Source organism: Anabrus simplex, chromosome 6 (assembly GCF_040414725.1).
Source record: "Anabrus simplex isolate iqAnaSimp1 chromosome 6, ASM4041472v1, whole genome shotgun sequence".
Taxonomy (NCBI): domain Eukaryota; kingdom Metazoa; phylum Arthropoda; class Insecta; order Orthoptera; family Tettigoniidae; genus Anabrus; species Anabrus simplex.
This window is the reverse complement of record NC_090270.1, coordinates 350,521,884-350,546,089: the sequence shown is the minus strand read 5'-3', so window position 1 is coordinate 350,546,089 and position 24,206 is coordinate 350,521,884. Positions and strand designations below refer to the sequence as shown.

General features: G+C 37.3%; 1 protein-coding gene across 4 annotated transcripts in view; it reads right to left on the bottom strand.

Annotated features, from left to right (window-relative positions):
* Nucleotides 1-20,588: 20,588 nt before the first annotated feature.
* LOC136875821 (zinc finger protein OZF) overlaps nt 20,589-24,206 on the bottom strand; it is an 88,788-nt gene continuing 85,170 nt past the window's right edge. For 3 of the 4 annotated variants that reach the window (XM_067149443.2, XM_067149442.2, XM_068228181.1), the window contains exon 5: nt 20,781-23,432. In XM_067149443.2, coding sequence (XP_067005544.2) covers nt 22,511-23,432 — 922 coding nt within the window. In that variant the 3' untranslated portion in view covers nt 20,781-22,510. Of the gene's footprint in view, nt 20,635-20,780; nt 23,433-24,206 lie in introns of those variants that run through there. The other variant, XM_067149444.2, reaches the window with a different exon arrangement.

The window sequence follows — 24,206 nt, the reverse complement described above, 5'->3', positions numbered from 1 at the left end:
TTCCTGTCTTCAATTCTCAGGTCTCTCTGGATCCAAACTTCCGCCCCTTTTAAATTCCTGGCATTCCGAAGAATTTGGTGGGTTTTCATTCCAGACACCAATTGTACTTTAATCGGCCTGTTCCGTTGGGTCCTTCCTATTCTCTGCACGTCGTCCACATCGGATTCCGTGCAATTTACTTTCACTCCTAGCGTGAACACTTCATCTAGTAATGCCAGTTTGTCCTCGCTTCTGTTCTCCTTAATCCCATGTATGACCAGGCATCTGCTACGTTGGGCAAATACTGATCTCCGGACCTGCATCTCAAGCTCCCGTGTGCGCTTCTCCAACACCAATCGGTGTTCCTTAGCAATATCCTTTTCTTCCTGGTATTTATCCAGATTTTCTGGTACCTGCCATATCACCCTGTAGACTATCTTTCATATCCTGGATAACTTCATTCTGTGCCATGATGAGCTCCCTCGTTGTGTCTGTTTGGCTGACCTCTTTTATCACCTCCTTAACCTTTGCTATATCTTCCCAATTCAGTGGCCCAGGGTTGCTTTCCACTCCTCCAATTACTAATAACGCAGCAATCACTAACGCTGCCAGCACGATTTCAAAGTATTATATATTACATTTTAAACCTCATACCTGGTACGTTATTCGATTGTTCCATCGGCCGATGACCGCTCGGTAGAGTTCTATGCTTATTCCCATTATGCTTACGCCACAACACTCAGCACTCCGCAAACACGTCTGCTTCGTTTCAGGGCTCCATCTCATCGTCGCTATAAGACCTGCCTGTAACGGTGCGACGTAAAACAAATAGCTAAAAAAATCAGTCAATACTGATCTGCATTTAGAGCAGTCGCCCAGGTGGCATATTCCTTATATTTTGTTTTCCTAGCCTTTTCTTAAATAATTTCAGTGACATTAGAAATTTATTGAACATCTCCCTTGGTAAGTCATTCCAAACCTTAACACCACTTCCTATAAATGAATATTTTCCCCAATTTGTCCTCTTGAATTCCACCATTACCTTCATATTGTGATGTTTCCTACTTTTAAAGACGCGACTCAAACTTATTATATTCGTGCCATCCTGCCTATTTTGGCGGGTGGAGTCGAGAACTGAAGAGAGCACAAGACCTCGTCGAGGTCGCTGCTGCTACCCTGAGGTGAGAAATACAGAGACCTTCCTATTCTTGATGGGAGTTGGGGAAGTGGTCTATGTTTGGTGGAAATCCAGACACTTATGCTTAGAACTTACCTTTATTCGTGTCAAATAACTGGATGGCCGTCTACCATAACCTCTATCTGAGGTACACTTCTGGTATCCTATTTCTCCCATCACGACCCTTTATACGGTAGCGCTGTACCTCGTATAAGATGTATTTCACATTTTTATGCGTACTTGTATTATTATGGAACGTGTGACTATCACTACAAATCCTAAGCATGTATTAGGATCCTCTGGAACTACTTTCTTATATTACTATGGAACTTGTTGTAGTCATCATACATTCAAAGTACGTGCTATGATCAACTTTTTCTCACGTCTTATGTTAACAAATTTTCTTATAACTTATTTCTTCCAAAAATGTACTTGACTTGTTGTCTATATCACGTATTTGTCCATCAGTGCTTTTATTTAGCATCGCTGTGAGGTTTACTTATTATATTAGGAAAATCTATTATTCATCAACAAATTTTAAATATATTAACTTACTTGTACATTCCATTCTTTTTATACAGTGTTTTAATTTGTAGTCTATTCCTCTTTAATTGTTATGATCGAAAATAATTTATATTTATTTGCACATTCCATTTTCTTAATCTTGCCAAACTTTAATTCATCTCTATTTCTACTCTTCCTTTATATTCTGTATACTTTTTCTATTTATAAAAAAATAGTCCTGCTAAATTGTTCTTCCTACGGTATATATTGTTTTCTTGCTAGTTGCTTTGCGTCGCACCAACACAGATAGCTCTTATGGCGACGATGGGACAGGGAAGGGCTAGGAGTGGGAAGGAAGCAGCCGTGGCCGTAATTAAGGTACATCCCCAGCATTTGCCCGGTGTGAAAATGGGAAACCACGGAAAACCATCTTCACGGCTGCCGACAGTGGTATATATTGTTATCATTCCGCTGGTTCATAAAGAAAATATATATATATATATACATGTTATTTGAAACCCTATTATCTTGTTTCGCCCTTACATTTATGCTTATCGGTCCTGATGGTCCTCTATTTCTGAGCCCCTCTTACTATTCCACTGTGCACTGATATACATTTACTGGGACTTTATTGATAATTCGTCTTCGTCTTCCAGATTTCTGGGGATATACTAAAGACAATGGGTTGGGATATAGTACCATATCTGAAGTACTTATTTGATTATTGTTTGGTCAAAGGAGCTATACCAGATGAATGGAGAGTTGCTATAGTAGCCCCTGTGTATAAAGGAAAGGGTGATAGACATAAAGCTGAAAATTACAGGCCAGTAAGTTTGACATGCATTGTATGTAAGCTTTGGGAAGGCATTCTTTCTGATTATATTAGACATGTTTGTGAAATTAATAACTGGTTCGATAGAAAGCAATTCGGTTTTAGGAAAGGTTATTCCACCGAGAAATAAAGAGACTAAGAAGGAGGTGCAGACTGAAAAGAAATAGAGTTAGAAATGGCTGTGGAAGTAAGGAGAAATTGAAGGAACTTACTAGAAAAATGAATCTAGCAAAGAAGGCAGCTAAGGATAACATGATGGCAAGCATAATTGGCAGTCATACAAATTTTAGTGAAAAATGGAAGGGTATGTATAGGTATTTTAAGGCAGAAACAGGTCCCAAGGAGGACATTCCAGGAATAATTAATGAACAAGGGGAGTGTGTATGTGAGGATCTTCAAAAGGCAGAAGTATTCAGTCAGCAGTATGTAAAGATTGTTGGTTACAAGGATAATGTCGAGATAGAGGAAGAGACTAAGGCCAAAGAAGTAATAAAATTTACATATGATAACAATGACATTTACAATAAGATACAAAAGTTGAAAACTAGAAAAGCGGCTGGAATTGATCAGATTTCTGGGGATATACTAAAGACAATGGGTTGGGATATAGAACCATATCTGAAGTACTTATTTGATTATTTTTTGACCGAAGGAGCTCTACCAGATGAATGGAGAGTTGCTATAGTAGCTCCTGTGTATAAAGGAAAGGGTAATAGACATAAAGCTGAAAATTACAGGCTAGTAAGTTTGACATGCATTGTATGTAAGCTTTGGGAAGACATTCTTTCTGATTATATTAGAAATGTTTGTGAAATTAATAACTGGTTCGATAGAAGGCAATTCGGTTTTAGGAAAGGTTATTCCCCTGAAGCTCAGCTTGTAGGATTCCAGCAAGATATAGCAGATATCTTGGATTCTGGAGGTCAAATGGACTGTATTGCGATTGACATGTCTAAAGCATTTGATAGGGTGGATCATGGGAGACTACTGGCAAAAATGAGTGCAATTGGACTAGACAAAAGAGTGACTGAATGGGTTGCTATATTTCTAGAAAATAGATCTCAGAGAGTGAGAGTAGGTGAAGCTTTGTCTGACCCTGTAATAGTTGAGAGGGGAGTTCCTCAGGGCAGTGTTATCGGACCTTTATGTTTTCTTATATATATAAATGATATGAGTAAAGGAGTGGAATCGGAGCTAAGGCTTTTTGCGGATGATGTTATTCTCTATAGAGTGATAAATAAGTTACAAGATTGTCAGCAACTGCAACGTGACCTCGAAAATATTGTGAGATGGACAGCAGGCAATGGTATGTTGATAAACGGGGCTAAAAGTCAGGTTGTGAGTTTCACAAATAGGAAAATTCCTCTCATTTTTAATTCCTGCGTTGATGGGGTGAAAGTTCCTTTTGGGGATCATTGTAAGTATCTAGGTGTTAATATAAGGAAAGATCTTCACTGGGGTAATCACATAAATGGGATTGTAAATAAAGGGTACCGATCTCTACACATGGTTATGAGGGTGTTTAGCGGTTGTAGTAAGGATGTAAAGGAGAGTGCATATAAGTCTCTGGTAAGACCCCAACTAGAGTATGGTTCCAGTGTATGGGACCCTCACCAGGATTACCTGATTCAAGAACTGGAAAAAATCCAAAGAAGAGCAGCTCGATTTGTTCTGGGTGATTTCCGACAAAAGAGTAGCGTTACAAAAATGTTGCAATGTTTGGGTTGGGAAGAATTGAGAGAAAGAAGAAGAGCTGCTCGACTAAGTGGTATGTTCCAAGCTGTCAGCGGAGAGATGGCGTGGAATGACATTAGTAGACGAATAGGTTTGAATGGCGTTTATAAAAGTAGGAAAGATCACGATATGAAGATAAAGTTGTAATTCAAGAGGACAAACTGGGGCAAATATTCATTTATAGGAAGGGGAGTTAGGGATTGGAATAACTTACCAAGGGAGATGTTCAATAAATTTCCAATTTCTTTGAAATCATTTCGGAAAAGGCTAGGAAAGGAACAGATAGGGAATCTGCCACCTGGGCGACTGCCCTAAATGCAGATCAGTGATTGATTGTCTACATTAGCGTTTAGCGTTACCTCCTTGGTGACGTAACTAATTCATAGCACAACGTCGTTTACATACCCCAAAAAAGGAACGTAGCCTTTTTAAGGAATATTTGAGATACACAAAAGATATATGTTGTGACCGTATCTGTCAAGTGCATATTTATTTATTATTTTAGGCAGTGAAAAATCTTTGTTAAGCTCCCTCGTACATGTTACAGAAAGTTGCATTAGGTTGCACATGCTTACACAACCTTCTGACTTGGTAAACACCACTCCGTCTTAACTAAAAGAATCCCCAGATAGAGAGAGAGAGATGAAACATGTTAAGCCAGAAAAATCGATAATGGTACCTCCACCCGTTGAAAAAATGGCCGAACGCAGTGATGCCAGCCTGCGAGCTTCATTTGTGTGATAAGATTTCGAGATATGGATAACAATTAGTATGGGAAACCTCGGGACATTATATGATTTCATTATAGACATCTGCCAAATTTCCAATTTTTTAAAATATATTAACTTTTGGAAAAATACGCGATCATTTGCATTATATAGTCCGGCTCCATGGCTAAATGGTTAGCGTGCTGGCCTTTGGCCACAGGGGTCCAGGGTTCGATTCCCGGCAGGGTCGGGAATTTTAACCATCATTGGTTAATTTCTCTGGCACGGGGACTGGGTGTATGTGTCGTCTTCATCTTCATTTCATCCTCATCAGGACGCGCAGGTCGCCTACGGGGGTCAAGTCAAAAGACCTGCACGTGGCGAGCCGAACATGTCCTCGGACACTCCCGGCACTAAAAGCCATACGCCATTTCATAGCTAAGCGTCAGTACGCAGAACTACCATGGAAGACTCTGTAGGGGAAATATTTGAATAATTAATTGTAAATAAACGGCCGATCAACGCAGTTTCCGCACATAACTAGGAGTCACACGTTTGACTGCATTACCGATGCCATACGACACGTCGAACTATTAATTTAAAAAAGTAGTGCGGATTTGTCTCTGTCTGTTGCGTGAGTGGGGGAAATGGCGGTGATGACACCAGTATCCACTTGACGCGAAGGATTCAAGGCAGAACCACGGTTTGCTGGTGTTCTGATTTTATTAATATTTCAGACTGGAAATATACATTTTACATCTTCGAGACTATTATAATTATATACAAATGATGGTATTAAAAGGGTTGAACTAATCTGACCGCAAGAACAGTGTTATACTAGTTTTTTAAAAAAGAGTGACGCAATATATGTTAATATCATTAAAGTGTTGAAGTAATTATTTTTGTTTAAGTGATGCAACATATGATATCATCAAAATTGTGATCAGTGTAGAAGAGGACCATGGATTATGAACGCGCTCAGCAGGAGTAGCAATGGACACGAACCAGTGACCAACCACAGTGCCATGGAAGCTTAAAAAGAAAATGAGGGCCTTTCCCTGGGCTCTAGCCTTGGATTTAACGACATGATGATAAGTACTAAAATAAAATAACTTTTCTAAATAAATGCGCGGTTATTTAACATATAGATCACATAAATTAGATTCGAAATGTAAATTGCATATATTCTTGTGGTCTTCATATCATTTATATTCATCTAAATGGAATTAATAGTCTACTACATAGGCTTCAATATATATTTAACGTAATGCATGTCCATGACTTCATGAAAAATATTAGTTAGTCTGAGAGTGCTTAGATTAGATAACACAATACTAAAAATGCAGATTTGTATTTGTACTGATCCCATACCGAGATATGTATAATTTATTTACGAGATATCCTAGATTATTGTGATAATGCATGGTGTGTATCTCTTTAAAAATGGACTATCGGTTCATTATATCAAGATAGGAAGGCACTCTTATTTCCACGTAATTTGCATGATAAAATTTGTAAATGGCTGTATTAATTATTTGCGTAACTTGTGACAAGCCTGGACAACGAACAAACGCCCTCCCATTGAGATTAGCGTTTTCCTTTAATGTCGAATATTTTCCCTTTCTGTATATGAGAATAACATTATGGATATGTTTAAAATCCATATTTGATTTTATTTGTCTGAGTTTAAAATGTAGGAAAACCTAGGCTGTGTACCTCTGTAATCGGATGGTTATGAACCCGGTCATTCTAATTCTAAGGATGTGAATATGATAAGATAAAAGGTGGCCTGATATTGAGTTAAAGAATTGTGATAAGGCAGTGAACTAATAGGCCAGTGGAGCTTTGGAAATATGATATAAGAATATGTATTGAAATGAGATTATTTGACAATGATGGATTCTAAGGGAGACGATTTGGTCTCGCCTTGAGTTGTTAACAAAATATTTTCTGCCACACCAGGCCATTACTTGTTATAGTATGACATCGAGTGATTTACAACTTAAAGGGGGACGAGAGAGCTTGTCCCTTGTAAAAGGGTTACTGTCTACTCTATTTTTCGAGCTGTTCCACTTAGAATGAAGGCAGGGGAGTCTGCACAAAACCGATTATAGTTTAAAAGATTATTTTAACTTTTTCATGTTTAATTTTTTTATTAAAGGAATAACATAACCGGAACGCCAGTCTTATTATTTATTTGTTGACCCTATGATTAATTAAGAAAGGGAGTTTTTATAGACCCGCTTGTCGATGCCATCCTGGATAACATCGGTTCGAGTTCTGAGGCAACCATGGATTTTTGTTGCCACATGATTTCTTTTTTTCTTTTTCATTATACAGCCAATTGCATGCGTATATTGTTTATTGTCCTTTTTAAATTGTGTGTACATATTTTCCTCTTTTATACGTTCTTTTAATTGTGTTTTACATTTTTATTTACATGACAAAACGAGCTCTATTTTCTTATTTTGTCATTAGATTCTTTGGGATGTGGGTTCGATTTCTGGACCCGACGTCGGTCATTGTTATTTATTTTATGATTATGATCTCATCGACTAGTATTCACTTATTCTTTTGTTTACTTATTTGTAATATAATTAATTTAGCTAGGTGACCACTTCAAGTTATCTTCAATTTTTTTGTTCTATAGATAATTGTTTCTTCTGATAGTGAAGAAAGTTCTTAATGGTAACCGTCGCATTTATAAGGATATTTCTGATTTAAAAAAATATGTTATACAAATTTTAATGTAATATTTATCGTCATGTTGGGAAGAGGAAAGAGGGAAAGGAGAAATCAACTTTGACATTTTACAATTTTGTATTTACTCCATCGGATATTGCATAATAAATTATGATTATATGATAAGTATTCAGGGCCAATTTTAATTTGATTTATCAAGGATTAATAAAAAGGTAATTAAACTTTTGTTGCCCTGTCATTTTTCCGGAAAACATTGTATCCCAAGTTTCCTTCCGTTCATTTATACCTTTAAACTAGTTATGTGTTATTTTCGTTGATCTTTTCCCGCGAACGCACCATGGCCCTGGGAGGTCGGTGGTTTGATTATATGGAACGGAAGGGTGCAGTAGATCCTTGCACGGTCGGAAGAGCTTTTGCTCACCCATCATTCTGAAAATTTTCTTTTTCGTTTTTTCCAGATGAGTTGGCATTTGACTCTAGACTAAAAAGGTCCCTTTCCATCAAGCGCCTTGGCGTATGGTGCTATATGGCGGTATCCCGATATTTTAGGGATTATCATGCAGTCATTTGGTTCTATGGGGCAAATGGTGTGGAGTGGAAAGGTAGCAATATGTACATTACTTACACAAAATTGAACTCACTTCTTGCAAAAACTTTTGTTATCTTCAATGTTAAAATTTAATTATAAACTGAAATATGACACGCCAGCCATAACGTCTCGTACGGAATACAATTTCCATTCTACTGTCTGTAATTTAAAACAGAAGTTTCGTTACAAACTGTATATTATTTAATAAGGTAGTTCAACACGTCGTGCAGACAATCATTCTTCAATGTTATATTTGATCGACCTTACTTGAAAATGTTGCAAGCATTGTTGGAATCTGGTAGTCCCAGTGTGTTGACTGGGGAGATTGAAATTCTGGCCTCGGAAATAGGATTGATACTAAATCTACATTAGAACATTTAAAAACTTCGATATGGCAAAGATCAGCACTGCATGACCACCACATTCGTGGCTTAAATTTTATGAATATTCCTTTTAAAAAAAGAGGTCCGGAAAGAAAGAGATATGGGTTTAAAAACTCTCGGATATCTAAGAAAAGAGATTCCACCCTGAATCATGAAGTAAAAGCTCAAACTCCCTTCAACTGGTTTATGACTGCAACTCGCTATGACTCGTTTCTCGCCATGCTACTGCGCGTGTTATAGTTGTGTTTTCTTTCGCCCAGCGGAACTTGGCTAGGGGCCATAGGGTGGGAACGGTGCTGTTAGTGGGGGAAGGAGAAATAACTCGGCCTATAGTTGGAGTGGGAGGGCGGGAAGTTTGTATTAGAGGCGACTTCAAATTATTAACTTTCCGTGGTGATAAAAGCTATGGTATTTGTTCATATAACAGATTTTTTTTCTCATGTACGTCATTCTAATTTTTGTTTGCGTTAATGCTGTGGTCCAAACCTGTATAAATATTTTTGTAATTGCTCATCAGGTTCACTTTGCTCACTTTTTTAAAATGGTCGTCTTTATTTATGTCAGTATATTGGTGAGCAGTATCTCACATACGCGCACTCATTACAGAATACTTCTTGTGTCTGTTGGCAATGATGTGCTCGAGATATCTAGTTTGAAAACTACTACCTGTTTGCCCCACGTACATTACGAAGCATTGATCGTACTTAAAGTTAAAATAAACGACCGTTATTGTTCTTAGTTGAAAATGAGACTTGACAGTCGTGTTTCTGAAATAATTTTGCGAATTGAAAAATCCCTGGATTTGAAAAAGTAAAATTCACATATTTTGAACTCTTGGGATTCTCTGGTGCTAATCCTATGTTGTTCTTTCTTTTACTTTACCTATTGTTTTTTGATGACATTAACACAGAACCCATTCGTAATGGCTATCTTCTGTATGTATCATAATTCTCCTTCTGTATGAGATAAAGTTACCTGAGGGCTTGATAAACCATACTGAAATAGGCAGCCCTCTTATGAATCCCAGGATGTAAAGAATCATTTTAATGGTCACTGAAGTACACGTATCCTTTCTATATACTTTATAAGAGAACTTACCTGGTTCCCCCTTAATGGTCACATCCAAGACATTCAAAGCAGTGTCCTTCTCGTTTTCAAGTGTCAATTTTATTCTTTCATCTAACGAATTTAAAAACTGTAAGATGTTACTATTGTTACGCTTATCTATTATTACAAAGGTATGATCCATGAATCGTGTCGAAAAATCCAAACCTTGAATATGTCCAATTATTTTGCGGTGTTCTAGATGGTTTAAATAAATATTGGCTAAGATACCCATTGGTAATCCCTCTTGACAATAAATGGTGTTGTTGAAGGTAAAATAGTTTTTGTTACAAACTCCAGACTTTTCGTGAACTGTTCTATCTCTAACTTCCCTAGACGACCTTGACTAATTAAATTCGCTCTAATAATATTTATTGTTTTAGTGACCGGAATATTTGCATACATATTAGTTATGTCATATGAACACAAGCAATGATGTGGCAGAAGTTTGAAACCATTTGAACTTTTACAAAAATCTACTGAATTTCGTATTATTGACTTATTGTGAAACCTGCAGTTGTTAGAAAGAAACCTGAGATATTATATGTTGGGCTGTTCTTGCAGTCTTTATGGATTTCAGGCAACGCTCTTGCCGTAGGTAACCTGCGGTTCATATTTATCATCTTCTGAATTTCGTCTTCATTGAGCATTAACGTGGAATTTTTCAATAAAGATTTTAAACTTTTTTGTATCCTAGCTGTGAGGTCTTTGCTGACTCTAGAAAATGACTTGTCAGAGAAAAACTTCTTTGTTTTATCAGTGTAATCTTTTCTATCCCATATAACCATAACCTTTCCCTGCCTTAGTCACAATACCGTCAGTGTCTTTTCTTTTATTCCTAAGATCCTTGTTACACTTAAGCTGACCAACTAACTGAGGGAGTTTTTCTTTATTCCGTACCTAAGATCGTCTTGAGAATCTACACGGAGAGATTCTGCTTCGGTGATAGCTGTCTTTGTTAAAACTTGGCCAATTAAATTTAGGTCCTCTATTGAGTGTGTCTAATTCTTGGTCTGTGAAAAGGATACTACAGAGGTTTTTCACTGAATTGCCTGAACTTAACTGGTCTTGAACCGTTAACTGATTTACTCAAGATTTTCTATTGAAAATGTTATTATTAAGAACCTCCATATTATATTTTGCCCCTCCGGAATTATCTATTTCTTGTCCAATGTGGCCTGTTTCATTTCATTTGTTTTGCAACATGACATTGGAATGAATTTCATTCTAGAGGGACCAGCCATAGGAGGGCCTCAAGATGAGCTAAATATAACTTTTCATTTTAAAATAATTTCCTTCTGTAAAGAAATTTAATCTTTTTCCTTAACCACAAGTGGTTGACCTTGTTTTGACTTGAAAGATGAAACTGAGTTGATATATTTTTTCTTTTGGAAGGTTTTAAGAATTTGGGAATTACTTTGTTTACTAGAAAATCTCTTAAATGTGCTATGTCTTTTGGAATTTTTGCTACGGTATTCTAATTTTGAGATTCATAAATTATTTAAAATTATCCTGCCCTGGTTGGCTTCATTAGGACAATTTACAAACTTCATCGTATAGATCCGTATTGATACAGATAAAACTAAGGCCAAACCAGTGGCGAAGCGTGAACTAAGTAAGGGGGTAGACAGAGTTTTTATTTACTTAAACTATTTTAATCATATTGGAATTTTGTTTTCAACGTATAGGAGATAGCACTATATTCAATATAATATTAATGACCCTGAAACTAAGACAAACCCTATAGCAACCTATAGCCCGACGTGCACTCGTTTTATTTTTAAATATAGACTAAACAGGCAGCGAGAGTTGTCAAATAACAACATACTTTTAGAATTAAAAATAGCAATATATTTCATTGTTATGTAGATTAAATAGGAGAAATAAGAAATAAATAGATTTTCGTACCAGTCACCTTAAACAATATTCTTGTCAGTGAGTTCAATCCGCCTGTCCTTCATTTCAGCAAATATATCTATTACTCTTGTTTTGAAGTCAGGCGTCTTGCTAAGATACCACAGCAGTTCATTCTCTACAGCTAGAGTTCCCAAGTTAGACAGTCCCTGGTTGGTCATCGTATTCCTTAAATATGTTTTAATTCGTTTGAAGACAGTCACATCGCGTTCACTAGAAACTGGCGTTAACGGAATATACAGCATCAAGTTAAGCAATTTTGTTGTTTCCGTATGCACATTCTGGAGTTCATTATTAAGAATGTAAGCCAATAGTTGTTGGGGTTATAATACCGTAACTCATATTGGCGGGCAAGAAAATGCATGTACTTGAAGGGTTTGGATGCTGTCATTCATTGATTAGGTGTAAGTTAGCTATACTTCGATTTGAATATTATTATTTTATTTTTAGATGTGTCTCCTAATTCAGTACATTCAAATAATTGCATTAAAAGCATGTTTGAGATGGTAGCCAATAAGAGCACCTTTAATAACTGAGATCCAAATACGAGCCAATGAGAGCAAGAGGAGACGCTGGTAAGTCTGTCTACTGGGCGGAGAAATCTCGCTATAGGAAAGTCCTAGTTCCACAGTCAGCACCTACAGATAGCGTTAGTGTTGCTCTATCTGAAAGCTTTGAAAATCAAAGGGAACGTACACAGAATGGACAGCGTCTACTCCGCCTACGTACTTCGTGTAACTGACGCGAGTTCTAGCATTGCGAGTGAGACGAAAATAAGTAAAGCGAGGAATACTATAATATCATGAATGTGGAAATAATTAATGTTCTAAAAAGTAATTGAATTAACTAGACAATGTTTCGTTCATAAAAGGTTAAGGGTACACGCTGTCTACCCTGTCTCCCCTGACGCTTCGCCCCTGGGCCAAACGTTCAATCTCGCCAGTCAATACACTGGGACTACCAGAATCCAACAATGCTTGCAACATTTTTAAGTACGGTCGATCATATTTAACATCGAAGAAAGAAGTCTTAAAGTAACTTATTAAATAATGTACCGGTGTTTTATCAACAGTTCAAATCGTATTCCATAGAAGACATTATGGCTGGCTTGTCATATTTCAATTTCAACATTGAAGATAACAACATTTTTTGGAAGAAGTGAGGATAATTTTTTGTAAATAATGTGTATATATATCTTCGCGTATCTCAAATAGTCCTTAAGAAGGCATTGGGTTCAATTTCCAAACGGTGAGTTTTGTGATCTACCTCATGATGAAGTCTCACAGTGGCGCTTGGCTTTTAGAGCTGGGAGTGTCCGAGGACATGTTCGACTCGCCAAGTGCAGGTCTTTTGATTTGACACCCGTAGGCGACTTGCGCGACATGATGAAGATGAAATGATGATGAAGACAACACATACGCCCAGTCCCTGTGCCAGAGAAATTGACCAATATTGGTTAAAATTCCAAACCCTACCGGGAATCGAACCCAGGACCCCTGTGACAAAGGCCAGCATACTAACTATTTAGCCATGGAGCCAGACACTTGTACAGTGATGTGTATTGATTAGGTGAACAAGAACCTAACATTGTTTCTTAGTTTCAAAACTCATGACGGATGATCAACTGAACACGATAGCATCTCACAGCTCGTAAAAGGCAAGCCAACTATATTCAAGAATTCCCCCTTCAGCTAGACATATAAGTGCCGTTTCTTGCCATCTGTTGAGTTTTTTATTACTACATGCTCTGGGGACACTGGATCTCTGATGGTTTAATATATGAAATTCCGTCCTCTAAGAGTTAATGGCTGAATATTAATGGATTGTGCCTCTCGAAAGGAAGTCAGCAGGTTCATGAGATGTAATGGAAATATAGAGCACAAGAAGACAGCAACACAAGACCAAGGGAAAGAAAAACAGAAGAATAAAAGAAGGAAGAATTCTTCAGAAAGGAAATGAATAGGAAGATAAACCCAGGAATTAAAGAAGGAAAAATGGTAGAAGAATAATAACAGACTGGGCGTGTTGGCCATGTGGTTAGGGCCACGCATCCGTGAGCTTGCATCGAACCCCACTGTCAGCAAACCTGAAAACGTATTTCCATTTTCACAACAGGCAAATACTGACGCTGTACCTTAATTAAGGCCATGGTTGGTTCATTCCCACTCCCACTCTTTTCTGTCCCATTGTCACCATGAGGCCTCTCTGACTTCGTGTGACAAGCAGCAAAATGGATTTGGCCATATTTAAATGAACACGGAGGAAACAGTAAGACTTGCAAGTTCATTTAAAGCATGACCAAGCATTATGTTATGAAGCCAATCATCACACAGTCATGTCATCGACAGTATCCCTCACACTAACATCTTTGAAGTGAACATGCCCCACAGGCATGATTTGATTAGAGACTCGTGTGTGAACATTGAAGTGGACAAAGTTAATGCAGATATGGTTAAAATTTGTAAACATTTTCGTAATACACAGGTAATTGATAGCAGCAGTTTCGAGAGACACTGTTACACAAAGCATGGCCTTCATCTAAACAATTCAGGTAAACGAAAGAGAGCAAATATTGTTCTAGATTTTATTAATCATAAGATATGTACCGTAAAAAAGGCAACTCCCTTGAGTTATAATACTGACCAGGAAAACTAGTAGAAAGAGCCAGCTGTACTTCAAGCTGGCTCAGCCAACTAGAAAATGAAACTCAGGAAATTAAGGAATTTCAAGTTACCCAATTGCAACAGTCAATTTTTAGGGAGGAAGAGGGTCTGAGATTGCTTTTGGTAAACTGTCAGAGTGTAGTAAATAAACAATTAAAATTCGGTACATTGATGGAATCTTATGAGACTGATGTGGTGATAGGAGTGGAATCGTGGTTGAGAGAAGGGGTGGGTAATAGAGAAGTATTTCCAGAAGGGTACACAGACTATCGTAGAGACCAAGGAGATAAAAAGGGAGGGGGGGTGTTTATTCTGGTGAAGGAAACATATTGTTCACATGAATGGTTTACCGATGAAAGGGATGAAATATTAGGGATAAAATAAATGTGTGATAATATGAAGGAGGTGGGAATTATAGGAACATACAGGCCTGGAAGAGAGGAAAGAGACATGGAAATATTTGGGAAAATAATAGATTATACTCATAAAAACAATAATAATGATGTGGTAATAGTTGGGGGAGATCTAAACTTGCCTGAGGTTGAATGGAATGGAGCTGCAAGTGAAGCCCATGAACAGAAACTGGGAAATAAGTTAATTTGGGAGGGAGGATTTACACAAGTAATACAAGAACTGACTCGTCTCAATAACTTACTAGATGTATTCTTGGTTAAACCATGGGAAATTTTTGATAAAACTGAGGTAATTGAAGGAATAGGTGACCATAAGGCTGTAATAATGGATGTAGGACTGGTACCAAAAAGGCTTAATAAGAGGGCCACACAAGAAAAGAAATTGTACAGAAAAACTAAAGTTGATGAATTTGGGACTTACCTTAAATCACAATTCAGTTGTTGGATAAGTGAAGGGAGTAATGTGGATACACTTTGGGCTAAATTCAAAGGAATAATTTGGGAAGGAGAAAAGAGATTTGTACCTGTTAAGAAGGATAAAATGACCTCAGACCCTGTTTATTATACAAGGGAAATAAGAAAATTAAAAAGAAAATGTAGAATAGTAAACAGGAAAATCAAAGAAGGTAGGGAGAGTAGAGAAAGTAGAAAACAGCTAATGAGGGAACTGAATAGAGTGAAAAAGGAAGCAAAAGAGAATTATATGAATAGAATTCTTCAAGAGCGTAATGACCACAAAGGGAAATGGAAAAAGCTGTATTCATATATCAGGAATCAAACAGGAAAAGGAATCCAAATTCCTACAATGGTGGGAGAAGGGGGTGAACACTATTTAACAGATACTGAGAAAGCAAACCTATTTAGTAGGGAATTTAGAGTTTAGTAAATGATTGTCAAGAGTTAGACACTGAAACAGAAGTTACAGAGGGACAGACACAGAGGGAAACAAGAAGCTTCTCATTCACAAATGAAGATATTTTCAGAGAAATCCAATTGCTTCAGCAAGGAAAAGCAGCAGGAAGTGATCAAATTACAGGGGAGGTGATAAAGTCAATGGGGTGGTACATTGTGCCTTATTTAAGATTTCTCTTTGACTATGTCATAAATAATAGTGTAATACCAAAGGAATGGAAGGAATCTATAATAATACCAATTTATAAAGGAAAGGGTGATAAAGGAAACCAGAGAACTACAGACCAATCAGCCTGACCAGTATAGTTTGTAAAATACTGGAGAGTTTAATATCAAAGTACATCAGAGGGATATGTGATGATTAAAATTGGTTCATGAGGAGCCAGTATGGATTTAGAAAGAAATTTTCTTGTGAGGCACAACTGGTGGGATTTCAGCAGGACATATCAGATCAGTTGGATTCAGGAGGCCAGTTAGATTGCATAGCCATAGATCTTTCCAAAGCCTTTGATAGAGTGGAACATGGAATATTATTAAAGAAATTGGAGGGAATAGGATTGGACGTAAGGGTTACACTTTGGGTAAAAACATTTCTAAATTCAAGGGTTCAGAAAATGAAAGTAGGAATTAACGCATCGCAGGAAGAGAAAGTTTGGAAGGGAATTGCACAGGGTAGTATAATCGGTCCGTTACTTTTCTTAATATACGTAAATGATTTAGGGAACAATATAACATCAAAAATAACATTGTATGCAGATGACATAATTGTTTATAGGGAAATAAATACCATTGAGGATTGTTCAGAATTACAAAGGGACCTTGAGAGTATCCAACAATGGGTTGAAGAGAATAACATGAAGGTTAATGGAGGCAAATCAACTGTTACAACATTTACAAACAGGAGTTTTAAAACTGAATTTGAATATACTTTGGATGGGGTAGTTATCCCAAAAGATGGCAAGTGCAAATACTTAGGTGTAAGATTTGAAAGTAATTTGCACTGTAAGGGTCATGTGGATGACATTTTTGGGAAAGCATACAGATCGTTACATGTCATAATGAGGCTACTTAAAGGATGCAACAAAGAATTAAAATAGAAAAGTTACTTACGTATGGTTCGTCCATTATTGGAATATGCAAACAGTGTTTGGGATCCTCACCAAGAATACCTAATAAAAGAAATAGATAGTGTGCAGAGGAAAGCAGCAAGTTTTGTTACAGGGGATTTCAGGAGAAAGAGTAGTGTATCAGAAATATTAAAGAAACTAGGGTGGGAAACTTTAAGTAAGAGAAGGGAGAAAACTAGACTTATAGGTTTATATAGAGCCTATACAGGAGAAGCAGCATGGGGAGATATCCGTGAGAGGCTTCAGTTGGAAAATAATTATATCGGCAGGAGTGACCACAAGTATAAAATTAGAAGGAATTTTAGCAGAAGCGATTGGGGTAAATTTTCATTCATTGGGAAGGGTGTGAAGGAGTGGAACAGTTTACCAGGGGTAGTGTTTGATCCTTTTCCAAAATCTGTACAGATATTCAAGAAGAGAATAAACAGCAACAGAAAAAAATAAATGAAATGTTAGAGGGCATTCGACCAGTGCAGGTTAATGTAAATAAAGAATGTGTGTGAATAAATTAATTCCATCCCCTGGTCTAAGGAGTTTGGGCAGCCAAAGTAGGGGACTGCCTGTAGGGGTGAAGTACAGTGGGGACTTCGAGGGCCCTGGGACCGCTACGGTAGCTGTGAAGGCCCTTCAGGAACTCTGAAAAGTGATGGTAAAAGGGGCTCTGGTTAAGACGCAGCAGGTCGTTATGCTACTAAGGTTCCAGAATGGGTAAAGAAAAGAAAAAGTAAATAAATGCAATGTAAATTTTAATCTTATACCAGTTGTACAGTATCATTTGAAGTAATTCCACATACTGTATATCAGATGACTATATTTGTAAGTAGTACAGAAGATATTATAAGTAGAATTTTGTAAACAATGTCAATTTATTAAGAATGAGCTGTGTGTTTAATAGAAAAAATTGTTAGCATAAATGATACAATATTGTGTTATAGGAAAATTTTCTTCTCTTGTTAATTTAATATTTAGTGCTTGACAATAATGTATTTTAGTGTACCATTAGCCACCGAGGTAGACACCTCATTTCCAAATAAAGAGATTTTGATTTGATTTGATTTTTATAAAACTCATTTACCATCAATTGATTTAATTGCAAATATGGCAAAAATTGTAAAACAGCATTTTCATTCAGTCTAGAACACAAAACCTACATAAGACATAAAAAACAAGACATCATTTTTGTGATTACACTTACACATAGCAGCTTTTTCCTCAATGGAGAATAATCTATCCAATGTTTGTCATCATATTATGTGCACTGGCCTCCTTCCAAGACTAACTGACCTCTTCGTAGTAGCATGTTAGCCCTCCTCAGGCCACTAGGACTTCCTTATGCTTGTGAAGGTCGCACATAACTGTTTCATTCATCGGGAGCAATTTGCATACATAATAGCACAGTGTTCTTTGCAGTATACCCGCGAACACTGAATGCAAAATGAAGTGACCATTCACCTCAGTCTAGAAGGACATATGTCGCAAACTGTCCTGCTCATGTTGCTGGATCCCACTTCCACTTGGGAGGGTCCACTCTCAACTTCTAAAGCTCCCCATATAATTATCTGTAGATCAGAATCCAAGCTCGAGATTTCAGCGGTCTTGCTTGTGCTTCACTCATTGGACAATATTATTTGGATTCTCAGAAAGGATTCTATACACTCATTTTCACTGGCTTCTGGATCTTCACAGAATTGCTCACTTCACTGCTCTACACACTTGTCATCAGTATTGTCTAGTTCTATACTGTACTGTCCTCTTCTTTGTCACTATTCCACTCATTACCATCACTTCCCTCCTCTGTATCTTCACTGCTCTACACACTTGTCATCAGTATTGTCTAGTTCTATACCGTACTGTCCTCTTCTTTGTCACTATTCCACTCATTACCATCACTTCCCTCCCCTGTATCTTCACTGCTCTACACACTTGTCATCAGTATTGTCTAGTTCTATTATGTACTGTCCTCTTCTTTGTCACTATTCCACTCATTACCATCACTTCCCTCCTCTGTATCTTCACTGCTCTACACACTTGTCATCAGTATTGTCTAGTTCTATACTGTACTGTCCTCTTCTTTGTCACTATTCCACTCATTACCATCACTTCCCTCCCCTGTATCTTCACTGCTCTACACACTTGTCATCAGTATTGTCTAGTTCTATACTGTACTGTCCTCTTCTTTGTCAGCTTTCCACTCATTACCATCACTTCCCTCCTCTGTATCTTCACTGCTCTACACACTTGTCATCAGTATTGTCTAGTTCTATACTGTACTGTCCTCTTCTTTGTCACTATTCCACTCATTACCATCACTTCCCTCCCCTGTATCTTCACTGCTCTACACACTTGTCATCAGTATTGTCTAGTTCTATACTGTACTGTCCTCTTCTTTGTCAGCTTTCCACTCATTACCATCACTTCCCTCCCCTGTATCTTGAAGTATTAATACAATTTTCGCACAGAACTCTAATTCATTAATGTTATTTGCTTTACATGCCAGTAACTACTTTTACAGTTTTTGGAGAGACCGAGGTGCCAGAATTTTGTCCCGTAGGAGTTCTTTTATGTGCCAGTAAAAGTACTGGCAAGAGGCTGATGTATTTGAGCACCTTCAAATACCACCGGACTGAGCCATTATCGAACCTGCTACATTGCAATCAGAAGGCCGGCCACTCAGCCTCCTGCACAAAACTCTGGAGTGTGTCTCTGAAGATACTCATTAAAAACAATTAAAATGGAAAAAAACTAGTAGGCCCACTTCCATGCCTTGCATACATTTATCACAAACGTAAATTGCTGATCATTCTAAATTCAATACTTAACCTGCACCATGTAAATACGAAACCTTGTAAAATTTACAACTCGATATTGAATTTTTTTGCTCGTCATCATGGAATAGAACTCACCACAACATTTTTAACGAGTTAGGAAAGTACTACAATGGACAGCAATATGGTGTGTGAAGACAATACAAATAACTCATTTTCGCCGAATTACCGGTCAATATTATGAGGTTTTGTGTTCTAGCGTTTACGCGAACAGATTAAAGTGTAATCATGCTGTATTTTTGAAAGGCTTGCTCTCAGGTTACCAGCAAATAATCACTATTCAAGTCCAGGACAGAAATATATTTTAATTTATTTGTGTAACTTATGGACTACATTAGAAATACAATGAACTTTAGGTCTATTATTGCAGGAAAAGTACAACCAACCAACTCATTGACTGACTCCTACCATGACCAGAGAACCACCTATGAGGGCAGGAATAGTTTGCTATCATGTTACTTAGAAAAATAACCACTCAACTATATTTGTTGAAAGCATACAAACTAACCAAGTTCTATATCAGGATACTGTTGTTAGAGCAATGGAGTGACTACAGTTACATCAGTAAGGAGCACACATTACAGAGATGCTTAGTAGCCAATCATTCTTCACATTCTGCATTAGACAAACTCACCTCACATTAGTGCAGTTTAACTAATAACATTGTTGAATAGGACCAACTTTCAAAAGATAAATGCAAGTATATCATGCTACATGATATGTTCACAGTGTATGGCATTGAAGATCATAAGGTCTGCTTGACACTCACTAAAGGATTATAAAGAAAAGATAATCAAACCTGAATAATATTTCCTTCAGAGCTACTAATGCATAGAAAGTATTCCGCAAGATATTCATGAACAGTCCACGATCAGAACATAACTTGCCTTACTCAGGCTTATATATCAAAGCTCTATATATGCCGAAATATTTGATCAGATTATGAGGGATAAGCTTGTGTTCTTCAATCTTGCATATCACTTCAGTGGTTTTTCCATGTAAAGTGCTTCATTTTAACTTACCTTTTGTTCTACTCAGAGACTTGATCATGATGTCTTATCTTGAGTCCTAGATCATAAAATTTATTGAATATAGTGTACAAAAATTTTGAACTTTGAAAATACTCATGCAAAACAGAATTTTTCAAGCGTTACAAAAAATGTTTCCTATTTCCAACTACATCTAGAAATTCTTCACATTTTCATAGTGTGCAGTTGATACTAAAAATTTTATTATGTTCCTGACAGTTCAATATACATTTCAAAAAGTGCTGAAATGCATTAATGAAAAACAAATAGATATTACCTCTTTAATAATGTATATGACGTGATCCAGGGGCTGGTAGCTTTGCTACAATCATGGCTTCTTCCAAAAGAAAACGAGTCCTGATTTAAGAAACTTCACTCCAAATAGACTAGACCTTTTTTTATCTTATAGTGAAAGCCATTCTTTTTCCATTTTTGATTTAGGCTCATTAATTTATGAGCAAATACAATTTAAAATATACAAACCTAGAGCCTGTTTCCAGTCCTGCCAATAACTCATATTTGCCAAAATGCCATCATCATCTAGTGGCAAGGATAGGAACTGTGCTGGCTGCTGAAGGCTGTCACAATCCCCTGGGGCAATGATTAATAGCTGATACATGAAAGAATACTGGAGTGTGTTGCTAGAATGAAAAATAATGGGAAAAACTGGAGAAAAACCTATGCAACCTCCGCTTTGACCCGCAGAAATCTTATGCAGAGTGACCACGATTTGAATCACAGAACCCAGTTGTAGGAGGCCGACGTACTTCCGCCCAAGCCATGGAGGCTGTAAGTTTTACAATAATAAATCAAAATGTATGTAAATCTCGTTACATGTTTTCTTTTCTCAGTTTCTTCTAAATTTTATTTAATCATGAATTAGTCTCAACAGACTGAAGAACGTAACATACCGTTCTGCATCCCACTCCTTGGTATATCTGATCACCTGTCCCAATACTGAAATAACAGAAATCGCCAACGATTTACGTACTTTTCAGTGGGGCATATAACTGGACACTGCATAAAATGACTTAAGCACAGTTCTGACAAGACAGCCAAGGGCTCACAGTACAGCAGGGTCAAGTGTTTGTAGAAACAGAAGAGTCTATTAAGTTGTTGAAAAATTTCAGACAACATTCCCATTTAAGTTTACATTCAAATGAAAACAAGGCCTGATACAATTCTTCTGAAAGTGGAGTTTCAGCCAGGAAAACTACCACAAAGAGTGCTTATGCTCTATGATATCAGACATCGATATGGTGCTTACAGATCAATGGAAATTTGGCCCAGTTTTTGCACTTCTGAAGGATCAGGATCTCTTCGCTTGTGACAGTTATGTCCTTGGTTGGCTTATGAAGCCCCAAGGAGGATACATTTCACACTATAACAAGAGGTTCCAATGGTGGGGTGATTAAATGTAGACTCTCAAACTATCATTTTTAATACATATATATATAACATAAATTACGAGACATCAGTCTATCTTTTGACTAAACAATAAGAGGAGCTAACTGACAGAGAGATTGCCTAGGTCACCAACAAAGGAGTTAAACATGATGAAATCACCATTATGATATTGCAAACTGATGAAGAGCACAACTGATAAACATCAAGGCGACAGTCTACAGAGCAACCCACATAATTGTGATGTGACTACAGAAACGAACAAGATGCATCAGCAAAATCAATTTTATCAAGACTGAAAAAAATGGCATTAACCGGCTATACCATAGGTCTATAGAACTGTACTTATTTCATTATCAAACAACATATCTTTACTCTATTGCAGTCACCACGTTAATGAGAGATACTTCCTTTAGTCAATGTCAACTAGCTGATACTGTGTTCTGTGCGATAGTAAATTTCTCTGTATATCGGTCCCAAAGTGACAGTTATGAGAGAATCAAATATAGTCCTCAAATGTGATCAGTAAGTTGATGCCCCACAAAAAGTAATGAGGGAGACTCAACTTCATTATCTGTATGCTGCGACATATGATCAGCATGTGATTTACGACTAGCAAATACCTTTCCGCACGATGAGCAAGTGTGTCGCCGTTGCCCAGAGTGCACCGACATGTGATTTCTCAGATAACTACGTAGTGCGAAGGTCTTTCCACATACAGTACATTCATGTTCTTTTTCACCAGTGTGGAGCACCATATGCGGCTTAAGTTGGCTACGTTGTGTGAAGGATTTGCCACAGACATTACAAACATGCGGTTTCTCCCCAGAATGTAAAAGTATGTGATCATTGAGACTACTGCGCAATGTAAACCTCTTACCGCAGATCGTGCAGGCATGTCGTTTCTCTCCTGAATGAACCAGCATATGGACATTCAAGCTTCCACTTTGGCTGAAAGCCTTGCCACACGTAGCACAGATATGCGGTTTCTCCTTTGAATGTGTAAGCATATGGGAATTCAAATTACTACGTTTGAAGAACGTCTTGTCACACCAAGTACATGCATGTGGTGCCTTCACACCAGTGTGAATTTTCCTGTGTAGGCTAAGTTCACCACCTTCCCTGAAGGTCTTTCCACATGTTTCACAAGAAAAGGGTTTCTCTCCGGAGTGTATAAACATGTGGGTTTTTAACCTACTTGAACGTGTGAAGGACTTCCCACATGTTTTACAGCCAAATGGTTTGACACCGGTGTGAGTTAGACTATGGTCTCTTAGGTGGTGTCTTTGAGTAAATGTCCTGTTGCAAATTTCACAGAGGTACGGCCTATCGGCAGTATGCTTCAACACGTGCTTATGAAGATCGCAAGTCTCTTCACGACATGAGCATGAAAATTGCTTTTCAATGGAATCCGAACACGATGTAATGTCATCCCTACAACAGATTGAAAAAGAAGAAGTAATATTCCATGAGGCCCATGTATACAACTTGACAGCTGAGAATAAAAAGGCTACGACTCAAAGAAGGGCATTTTGGAAATTTTCATCATTAAGGTTTAATCTATTTGGAACTCTACAATCTCCAACATTGTTAGAACTCAAAATCTAATGTATTCATGCCGGGAAGCACTTTCAAAATTTTCAACGATCTGACATTTGTAGTTTTAATTACTTCAAAAGGTTAACATCTTTAGTTTTAATTCCTTGTCAGTTTGTATTCAATGATATAAAAACCATGCACATACCAATTTTCACAGGTTTATAATAAGTGTATTTTTGAGGAGCAGTTGGTAAAACTTAAACTCTTCTCCAAAAAAGTACAAATTTCGAAATGCAACCCTTTCAGCCATCAACTGTATTGAAAAACAGGCATAGGTACAATATTGTTACTTGAGAAGTTGTGGCCTACTTCAAAACAAGAAACTGAATGTTTCTAGATTTACTTCTAATAAAAATAATGTTTCACAGTTTCAGAAGACAAAGGAGCAAAACCACTAACTTGGATTTCTTCAATTTAAAATGATTGAAATATATTAAATGTGGCATGGTTTGATATCACAAGTTTCAACATATATGGCAAGTACATAAATATGAGCACTATATGATGCAGTCTTCTAGAGATAAGTCAATGTCAGGTTTGAAACGTACAATTGGTACGTTATTTGAAAACACATAGCTGCATACACTCTTATGACACTACCAGAAATAT